This window comes from Ascaphus truei, chromosome 17, assembly GCF_040206685.1.
Source record: "Ascaphus truei isolate aAscTru1 chromosome 17, aAscTru1.hap1, whole genome shotgun sequence".
NCBI lineage: Eukaryota > Metazoa > Chordata > Amphibia > Anura > Ascaphidae > Ascaphus > Ascaphus truei.
This window is the reverse complement of record NC_134499.1, coordinates 18,898,828-18,908,993: the sequence shown is the minus strand read 5'-3', so window position 1 is coordinate 18,908,993 and position 10,166 is coordinate 18,898,828. Positions and strand designations below refer to the sequence as shown.

General features: G+C 57.8%; 1 protein-coding gene across 3 annotated transcripts in view; it reads right to left on the bottom strand.

Moving 5' to 3' along the window:
- Window positions 1-404: 404 nt before the first annotated feature.
- Window positions 405-10,166, bottom strand: part of LOC142468065 (semaphorin-3F-like) — a 47,225-nt gene continuing 37,463 nt past the window's right edge. The window contains exons 9-15 of one of the 3 annotated variants that reach the window (XM_075574160.1): window positions 7,026-7,140; window positions 6,264-6,333; window positions 5,841-5,985; window positions 4,539-4,761; window positions 3,291-3,379; window positions 2,077-2,118; window positions 405-1,707 (exon numbers count right to left, since the gene is read on the bottom strand). In XM_075574160.1, coding sequence (XP_075430275.1) covers window positions 1,528-1,707; window positions 2,077-2,118; window positions 3,291-3,379; window positions 4,539-4,761; window positions 5,841-5,985; window positions 6,264-6,333; window positions 7,026-7,140 — 864 coding nt within the window. In that variant the 3' untranslated portion in view covers window positions 405-1,527. Of the gene's footprint in view, window positions 1,708-2,076; window positions 2,119-3,290; window positions 3,380-4,538; window positions 4,762-5,840; window positions 5,986-6,263; window positions 6,334-7,025; window positions 7,141-10,166 lie in introns of those variants that run through there. The other 2 variants (XM_075574161.1, XR_012788574.1) reach the window with 2 other exon arrangements.

The following is a 10,166-nucleotide window of genomic DNA, read 5'->3' as shown; positions in this document are numbered from 1 at the left end:
TGGATCTTTATGTTGGAGAGCCATGTCCCATGCGGTCTAAACGCGGAATGGAATTTAAGCCACTTTCTAAGCTAGTACTTCTTTACAATATAATATTTTCCAATTCCCAATTGTTAGTGAGAAGGGTTTTGTTATACCTCAAATGTTCGATATATCATTCTGATTTATAGTAGCCAATTCTATATATACAATATTAATTGCGTTGATTTTGACAGTATGCTTTTTATGCTATATTCATGTATCCGATCCACGTTATTATTATTTTTTATATGGTGACCGAATCAAATTCCTTTTTATATCTCTCTTCAGCCTCCCACTCCCCTCTCTCCTCCCGCTTCCCCCCTTTACTTATGATGTGTCCAAAATGAATCATCTTATTATTATAAGGATTTACTATGCACATGTTGAGTGTTTATAGTATCTTTATTATGTTGTTATTGTGCAATAGTACATTCATTCCTGGAAGTATGAGGAGGGGTAGATGGTGCGATTAACTTTGTGTGTCTTTGTCCTTCTTGAGCTGTCAACATGTCTGTTTTATGTGGCACTTTCTATCGGAGGTGGCACGGCTGTGTATCGGGAGCTCTCCACTTTGTTGTTAGCGGAGAGCTGGTGTGCGCGCAGGAGCCTCTGCGCATGTGCACGAGTGGCGTGGTGATGTCATCTTGGTTTGGCGCCAAATTTGGAAACACGGCACACGGCTCTACTCCTGCTTCCTGGCTATTTCGGGTGATGGCACCCTGGGACATGAACGCGCGTGGCGTCATGACATCATCGCACTCCTAGATGAATCACGTGAGGGTGCGAAACGCATTGGAGGGTTCCTTACACGTCCTTTGGGTGATGTTTCATCAATAAATAGATATTTTTTTATTATATTCTCAACCTGGCTTCCTTGGCTGTGCGCTGATGGTTTCTCATATTTCTCTACTTGGAATCCAGGGTGTAGTCTGGGTCAGAGACCCCAGACGTGCGGGGCCAGTGTCTCAGGCATAAGAGCGTGGCTCTTGGGGTACGACCCCTAGTTATTCTAGGGGAGTAACTACCCTTCTAGGAAGGTCAGGCTAGGATTCCCTGGGTGTACTCTGGGTCAGTGTTCCCAGGATTGGGTGGGGAGTATCCCGGGTATAGGAGCGTGGTTCTTGGAGTGGGCCCTCTAATGGTTCTGTTGGGTAATGTTACCATCCTAGCACAGTGAGGCTAGGGATGGTAGTGGATGTTTTGGGGCATATTTTTGTCCTAGCCCGAGCGGGTATACCTCGCTGTCAGTAGGACTGAGGCACGTCCCCAGCGAGCGGAGTCTGGATAGACTCAGTATAACGGTGACCCGCTGTTTGAGTTACCGACGGTCTGGCACTCAGGCATGATCAGACCTCTCCGTGACTTCCGACCGTCACAGGGATATTAGATTGTAAGCTCTCCGTATACTTCTCACACCTCCTCCCCTTCTCACACCTTCCCACAGGGTCCACACCATCTCACGGCTCCACCTCCTCGCACCTCCCATCAAACTCCTCCCTCTTTCCCTCAGGTCCCTCCCCCTGCGCACGTCTGAGAGGAGGCGGAGTAAGGGGAGCAGTTCTTCCCGTCCCAGGCGCAGTAGGGGTCTCTGGCCAGGCAGCAGTCTGCATGCACCTCTCCGTACTTGTCACAGCGATGCAGAGCAAGGCGCGTCACGCCAGACACGGAAGCCACGTAAAGCTGGTGCTGTGAGAGGAGAAAACGAGTTGTAATCTAATTAATCTCCAGTCTGTAGGGTAAATAAACCTTAACCTCTCCCCCAGTCTGCAGGGTAAATAACCCTTAACCCCTCCCCCAGTCTGTAAGGTAAATAACCATTAACCTCTCCCCCAGTCTGTAAGGCAAATACCCCTTAACCCCTCTTCCTGTCTGTAGGGTAAATACCCCTTAACCCCTCCCCCAGTCTGTAAGGTAAATACCCCATAACCCCTCTCCCTGTCTGTAGGGTAAATACCCCTTAACCCCTCTCCCTGTCTGTAGGGTAAATACCCCTTAACCCCTCTCCCTGTCTGTAGAGTAATTACCCCTTAACCCCTCCCCCAGTCTGCCACTTACTCGCTTTGATGAGATTTTCATGGTTTTGATGGATGCAGGAACCTGGGAGACAGAGAGGGAGATGTTACTCTGTTACTCACACAGGAGGGGGGTATGGGTGGCGGGGAGAGGGGCACCGTCTCGGGGGGAGGGGACAGGGGGACAGCGCCCGGCCGCGGGGACATACTCCATCCCTGTAACTGGCAAAGCTCATAAATTGACCATTGTACTGCAGGAGACTTCTGTGCAGGATACTGGGGACGGGCGGGGGGGAGGGGAGTAACGAGGCGGGAGACCCTAAACCCTCGAACTCAAGGGCTCAATGTAGGAGCGGGGTATAAGTACTGACACTGTCTTTGAAGTGGGAGGAACCCAGCGAATCATTACCTCCCTGTGCCTCAGTGTCAGGGTCACGCCCCCTCGGCACGTCATTCTGATCATCCACAGGGCTGCGCGCACCCCCGCCGCCACGCACCCCCCTTTACGCCAAGCGCTTCCCGCGCGTGCACCCCACTCTGCCATTAATGACGTGACCTCCCTCAGCTGCTTAACACCTGGATCTGAGGTCACTTCCTCCTTTTTACCTACTGCTAGTCCACTCCCCCTTGCCTCCTGGTCATTGGTTCACCTCCCTATTTATGTTCACCCACTCCTCTGTCTTGTTGCTGGGCATAGACAGCTGTTTCTGCGCCATGCTCATTGCAGCCTGACTATCTGTCTCTGTCTCGTCTTGATCTCTGCTGTGACCCTGCCCGTGCCTGACCCTGCCCGTGCCTGACCCTGCCCGTGCCTGACCCTGCCCGTGCCTGACCCTGCCCGTGCCTGACCCGTCTCTTCCTAATCCCTGGACTACAGCTTGTTATCGGATTTCTGCTCTCTCCATCCCACGACCTCGGCTACACGGACTACGGCGTTTCTACTCTCTCCAACCCCGGGCCACGGCAAGTACCCTCACCTACCCTGACCCGATTACACGTCACTGACCCTGCTATCCGGACCAGTCTCCGTGGTTTAGGGCGGTGGTTACATACTTCCCCACCTCAGCTCTGCGGTCTTGTCCAGGTTGTAGTGAGTATCCGTGACACTCAGGCAGCAACATATTAGGGTTGTATGACACACGCAAAAAGAAGTGGTTCCGAGTACAGCCAAACTGGCACGCTCCTATCCCCGCTCCCCCCCAACGCCCCCCACTTTATTAGCGCAGGCAGGACATAGCGCCAGGAAGTAGGTCTCACCTTAAAGACTTCCACCTCCTCCAGGATCAGCTCCTCCGTCTCCTTGTCGTCTTTGGGCAGAACGATCACTTTCTGTACGGTGCCCTGATCTGGGGCGGGCGGGGGAGGGGGGGACAGACGGTTACCATGGAGCGATGCTCTGCAGAAACTATGCTCTGTGGGGGCAGCGAGGGGCGACGCTCTGCGGGGGACGGATGGACAGACTGTTACTATGGAGCGATGCTCTGCAGAAACTATGCTATGCGAGGGCAGCGAGGGGTGATGCTCTACGGGGGGGGGCGGTTACTATGGAGCGATGCTCTGCAGGTCTCACTTGCATAGTTGGGATTGAGAAACTATATTCTCTGGGGGGAGGGCAGTGAAAAACTACACTGCGGGTGCCGGAGATCAGCAAGGGGCGACGCTCTGCAGGGGGCGGACGGGAAGCAAGGGGTGATGCTCTGTGGGGGAAGGGAGGGGCAATGCTCTGCAGGTGGAGGGCAGTGAGGGGCGATGCTCTGCAGAGGGAGGGCGATGCACTGCAGGGGGAGGGCCAACGCTCATCAGGGGGCGGGAGTGCTGCGAGGGGCAACGCTTTGCAGGAGGGCAGCAAGGGGCGACGCTCTGCAGGAGGGAGGGCAGCAAGGGGCGACGCTCTGTAGGGGACTTGAAGGCAGTGATTGCCCCGCTCTGCAGGGGGCGGGAGAGCAGCAAGGGGTGATGATCTGTGGGGGATGGGAGGGGCAACGCTCTGCAGGGGGAGGGCAGGGAGGGGCGATGCTCTGCAGAGGTGGCAGAAAGGGGTGATGCTCTGCAGGGGGAGGGTGATGCACTGCAGGGGGAGGGCCAACGCTCAACAAGGGGCGGGATTGCTGCGAGGGGTAACGCTCTTCAGGAGGGAGGGCAGCAAGGGTCAACGCTCTGAAGGGGGAAAAATCAGCAAGGGGGAGGGTGGGTAGGGGCGCCACTCTGCAGGGGGGAGGACGGTGAGAGGCGACACTGCAGGGGGGAGGTTGGCGATGGGCGCCGCTCTGCAGGGGGGAGGACGGTGAGAGGCGACACTGCAGGGGGGAGGGTGGCGATGGGCGCCGCTCTGCAGGGGGGAGGATGGTGAGAGGCGACACTGCAGGGGGGAGGGTGGCGATGGGCGATGCTCTGCAGGGGGGGAGGGCAGTGAGAGGCGACACTGCAGGGGGGAGGGTGGCGATGGGCGATGCTCTGCAGGGGGGAGGGGCAGCGATCTGCGGGGGGTTGAGAAGCCCATGTTACCTGTGCCCAGGAATAGCACCTCATATCGCACACCGAATGCGTCCACCTGGTCCACGGCGATGCTGGTGAACTTGTAGTTGACATTGGTCCGGACGAGCAGCGGATGACGATGCACGGGATACACCGCGTTGTACATCACCGGGTGCTTCTGTGTGAAATTTATCACCTCGTCTGGGTAATCCATGGTGGAATTCATAGAAGGGGTGAAGATGCCACCTGGACACTGGGGGGGAGCACAGGACGAGAGGTCAGAGCAGAAGAGGGAAAAGGTAACTCAAAGGGTGCGTTAGTGAAGTGCCATGAGCGGTAAAGGGGGGGGGGAGGTAATTGTGCCAGGTAGTAGCTGTAAGAAGGGGGTGGGCGGCTGGCTATGTCAGTCCGGGGATATAAAGAGAAAGGGGATGGGTGTTATCATGCCATTATTTGATCAAAGGATGTATACCAAAAGTCTCCTTTTTTCTTATAGATATTTACACCATACATATATATATATATATTCCCCATTGATTGCTATCCCTATGGGAGAAGCGCAGGGATTCACTTTCTGTTTTGCACATTTGTATGGCCATTTCCTTCACTAGCTGCATGCTCTTTACATGGAGAAGCGCAGTGATTATATTTGTTTTATGTTATCATGCCAGGCCAGGGTTATATTGAGGAGAGGGGGGTATATATAAGTAGGTGTTGTGGTGGTATAAGGTGGAGGAGTATATATATAAGGGGGTGCTCACTGTGCCAGGTATAAGGAGGGGGGGTAGAAGGTGTGTGGTGGGGTTCTCGCCGTGCCAGGCCGGGCGTATAGGGGGAGGCTATATATAAGGTGGTGTGGGGAGTAAATATAAAAGGTGGCCCGGGGGGAGGTATGATGGGGGTATAAGGTGTGTGGGGGGGGGTATAAGGTGTGGCGGTATAAGGAGGGGGGTTCTCACTGTGCAAGGACGGGGTATAAGGTGCGGCCGTATAATGAGGGGGGTATAAGGAAGGGGGGTTCTCATCGTGCCAGGCCAAGGGCATAAGTAGGGGGCTATAAGGTGTGGGGTTATAAGGAGGGGATTCTCACTGTGCCAGGCTGGGGATATAAGGTGCGGGGCTCTGAGGAGGGGGGGGGGATATCACTGTGCAAGGAGGGGGGTATAAGGTGTGGGGTTATAAGGTGTGGGTGTATAAGGAGGGGTTCTCACCGTGCCAGGGCAGGAATATAAGGTGTGGGGGTATCAGGAGGGGGTATAAGGAAAGGTTCTCATCATGCCAGGGCGGGAATATAAGGTGTGGGGGTATCATGAGGGGGGGGGGAGTACTCACCGTGCCAGGCCGGGGGTACGGGATTTTCCCAGAATATGGCACCCACTGGTAGTTTAGACCCTCCTTGTGAGCAAACGGCCCATTAAACACCAAGCGTATGTCAGCCATGGAGTACACACACACTGCGGAACCCTTAAACACCGAGCTGCAGAGGGGGGAGCGCAGCGTGAGGATAGAGCAGTACTGAGCATGGGGGGGTTGGGACAGGGTGGGGGGGGGGTTGGGACAGGGTGGGGGGGGGGTTGGGACAGGGTGGGGGGGGTTGGGACAGGGTGGGGGGGGTTGGGACAGGGTGGGGGGTTGGGACAGGGCGGGGGGGTTGGGACAGGGCGGGGGGGTTGGGACAGGGCGGGGGGGTTGGGACAGGGCGGGGGGGGGGGTTGGGACAGGACTACTGTACATGGCGGGGAAGACGTTACTCACCCAGAGGCGGAGAACACGGCGTATATCACAGGGTTTTTATTGTCTTGTGTCTGCTGGATGAAGACGTCCTCTGTTGGACAGACAGAGTGGGGTGAGCGGCAGCGACGGGGTTAACCCTATGCAGAGCAACGGGGTGCCCGACTCACTGGCAGGGAATGGGTTAACTTCCGAATTATAGCAGAGAAACCTTAAGCAATTAAAAGCTTATTCCCAACCCAAACACTCCCCCAGCACACACTCCCCCCCTCACACCCCACAATCACTCCCCCATCACACCCCACAAACACTCCCCTGCACACCCCACAAACACTCCCCCTGCACACCCCACAATCACTCCCCCAGCACACACTCCCAACCCAAACACTCCCCCAGCACACACTCCCCCCCCTCACACCCCACAATCACTCTCCCCCGCACACCCCACAATCACTCCCCCAGCACACACTCCCAACCCAAACACTCCCCCAGCACTCACTCCCCCCCTCACACCCCACAATCACTCTCCCCCGCACACCCCACAAACACTCCCCCTGCACACACCACAAACACTGCCCCAGCACACACTCCCCCCCTCATACCCCACAATCACTCCCCCCACCCCGGACACCCCAACCACTCCCCTCCGCACACGCCACAAATACCCCCCCCGCACACTCTTCCCCCCACACCTTACAAACCCTACCCCCTGCATCCTCCCTACAAACACCTCGTGCACCCCCACATGCAAACCCACTCCCCTGCACCTCCCCCCATGGTACGTACGCAATTCATCAAAATGCGTCTCGATTCCGTCAGCTCCGCGCACAGAGCAGACCAGTCTCGCTTTTAAGAATGTGCTCCATGTTTTATGCAGGCAACAGTTATGTCCGTCATCATTCTAAAGAGAGGGGGAGCGGTATAAGAGCGCTGGGTGAGGACAGAGCAGTGTAAGAGCGCTGGGTGTAGGGTGGAGCAGTGTAAGAGCGCTGGGTGAGGACAGAGCAGTGTAAGAGCGCTGGGTGCAGGGTGGAGCAGTGTAAGAGCGCTGGGTGAAGACAAAGCAGTGTAAGAGCGCTGAGTGTGGGGGGAGCAGAGTAAGAGCGCTGGGTGAGGACAGAGCAGTGTAAGAGCGCTAGGTGAGGACAGAGCAGTGTAAGAGCGCTGGGTGTGGGGGAGCAGTGTAAGAGCACCGAGTGTGGGGGGAGCAGTGTAAGAGCGCTGGGTGTGGGGGGGGGAGCAGTGTAAGAGCGCTGGGTGTGGGGGGAGCAGTGTAAGAGCGCTGGGTGTAGGGGGGAGCAGTGTAAGGGCGCTGGGTGGGGGGGAGCAGTGTAAGAGCGCTGGGTGCGGGGGGGGAACAGTATAAGAGCGCTGGGTGTGGGGGAGCAGTGTAAGAGCACCGAGTGTGGGGGGAGCAGTGTAAGAGCGCTGGGTGTGGGGGGGGGAGCAGTGTAAGAGCGCTGGGTGTGGGGGAGCAGTGTAAGAGCGCTGATTGCAGGGTGGAGCAGTGTAAGAGCGCTGGGTGCAGGGTGGAGCAGTGTAAGAGTGCTGATTGCAGGGTGGAGCAGTGTAACAGCGCAGGGTGCAGGGTGGAGCAGTGTAAGAGCGCTGGGTGCGAGGGGAGCAGTGTAAGAGCGCTGGGTGCAGGGGGAGCAGTGTAAGAGCGCTGGGTGCGAGGGGAGCAGTGTAAGAGCGCTGGGTGCAGGGTGGAGCAGTGTAAGAGCGCTGATTGCAGGGTGGAGCAGTGTAAGAGCGCTGGGTGCAGGGTGGAGCAGTGTAAGAGCGCTGGGTGCAGGGTGGAGCAGTGTAAGAGCGCTGGGTGTGGGGGGGGAGCAATGTAAGAGCGCTGGGTGCAGGGTGGAGCAGTGTAAGAGCGCTGATTGCAGGGTGGAGCAGTGTAAGAGCGCTGGGTGCAGGGTGGAGCAGTGTAAGAGCGCTGGGTGCAGGGTGGAGCAGTGTAAGAGCGCTGGGTGCAGGGTGGAGCAGTGTAAGAGCGCTGGGTGTGGGGGGGGAGCAATGTAAGAGCGCTGGGTGTGGTGGGAGCAGTGTAAGAGCGCTGGGTGCGGGCGGAGCAGTGTAAGAGCGCTGGGTGCGGGGGGAGCAGTGTAAGAGCGCTGGGTGCGGGGAGAGTAGTGTAAGAGCGCTGGGTGCGGGGGGGAGCAGTGTAAGAGCGCTGATTGCAGGGGGGAGCAGTGTAAGAGCGCTGGGTGTAGGGTGCAGCAGTGTAAGAGCGCTGGGTGCAGGGTGGAGCAGTGTAAGAGCGCTGCTTGCAGGGTGGAGCAGTGTAAGAGCGCTGGGTGCAGGGTGGAGCAGTGTAAGAGTGCTGATTGCAGGGTGGAGCAGTGTAACGGTGCAGGGTGGAGCAGTGTAAGAGCGCTGGGTGCGAGGGGAGCAGTGTAAGAGCGCTGGGTGCAGGGGGAGCAGTGTAAGAGCGCTGGGTGCGAGGGGAGCAGTGTAAGAGCGCTGGGTGCAGGGTGGAGCAGTGTAAGAGCGCTGATTGCAGGGTGGAGCAGTGTAAGAGCGCTGGGTGCAGGGTGGAGCAGTGTAAGAGTGCTGATTGCAGGGTGGAGCAGTGTAAGAGCGCAGGGTGGAGCAGTGTAAGAGCGCTGGGTGCGAGGGGAGCAGTGTAAGAGCGCTGGGTGCAGGGTGGAGCAGTGTAAGAGCGCTGATTGCAGGGTGGAGCAGTGTAAGAGCGCTGGGTGCAGGCTGGAGCAGTGTAAGAGCGCTGGGTGCAGGGTGGAGCAGTGTAAGAGCGCTGGGTGTGGGGGGGAAGCAATGTAAGTGCGCTGAGTGTGGTGGGAGCAGTGTAAGAGCGCTGGGTGCGGGGGGAGCAGTGTAAGAGCGCTGGGTGCGGGGGGAGTAGTGTAAGAGCGCTGGGTGCGGGGGGGAGCAGTGTAAGAGCGCTGATTGCAGGGGGGAGCAGTGTAAGAGCGCTGGGTGTAGGGTGGAGCAGTGTAAGAGTGCTGATTGCAGGGTGGAGCAGTGTAAGAGCGCTGGGTGCAGGGTGGAGCAGTGTAAGAGCGCTGATTGCAGGGTGGAGCAGTGTAAGAGCGCTGGGTGCAGGGTGGAGCAGTGTAAGAGTGCTGATTGCAGGGTGGAGCAGTGTAAGAGCGCAGGGTGCAGGGTGGAGCAGTGTAAGAGCGCTGGGTGCGAGGGGAGCAGTGTAAGAGCGCTGGGTGCAGGGGGAGCAGTGTAAGAGCGCTGGGTGCGAGGGGAGCAGTGTAAGAGCGCTGGGTGCAGGGTGGAGCAGTGTAAGAGCGCTGGGTGTGGGGGGGAGCAATGTAAGAGCGCTGGGTGTGGTGGGAGCAGTGTAAGAGCGCTGGGTGTGGGGGGGAGCAGTGTAAGAGCGCTGGGTGCAGGGGGAGCAGTGTAAGGGTGCTGGGTGTGGGGGGGGGAGCAGTGTAAGAGCGCTGGGTGCAGGGGGAGCAGTGTAAGAGCGCTGGGTGCGGGGGGAGCAGTGTAAGAGCGCTTGGTGCAGGGTGAAGCAGTGTAAGAGAGCAGGGTGCAGGGTGGAACAGTGTAAGAACGCTGGGTGTGGGGGGGGGAGCAGTGTAAGAGCGCTGGGTGCAGGGGGTACAGTGTAAGAGCGCTGGGTGTGGGGGGGGGGGAGCAGTGTAAAAGCGCTGGGTGCAGGGGGAGCAGTGTAAGAACGCTGGGTGTGGGGGGGGAGCAGTGTAAGAACGCTGGGTATGGGGGGGGAGCAGTGTAAGAACGCTGGGTGTGGGGGGAGCAGTGTAAGAGTGCTGGGTGCAGGGTGGAGCAGTGTAAGAGCGCTGGGTGCAGGGTGGAGCAGTGTAAGAGTGCTGGGTGCAGGGTGGAGCAGTGTAAGAGCACTGGGTGCAGGGTGGAGCAGTGTAAGAGCGCTGGGTGCGGGGGGAGCAGTGTAAGAGCACTGGGTGTAGGGTGGAGCAGTGTAAGAGCGCTGGG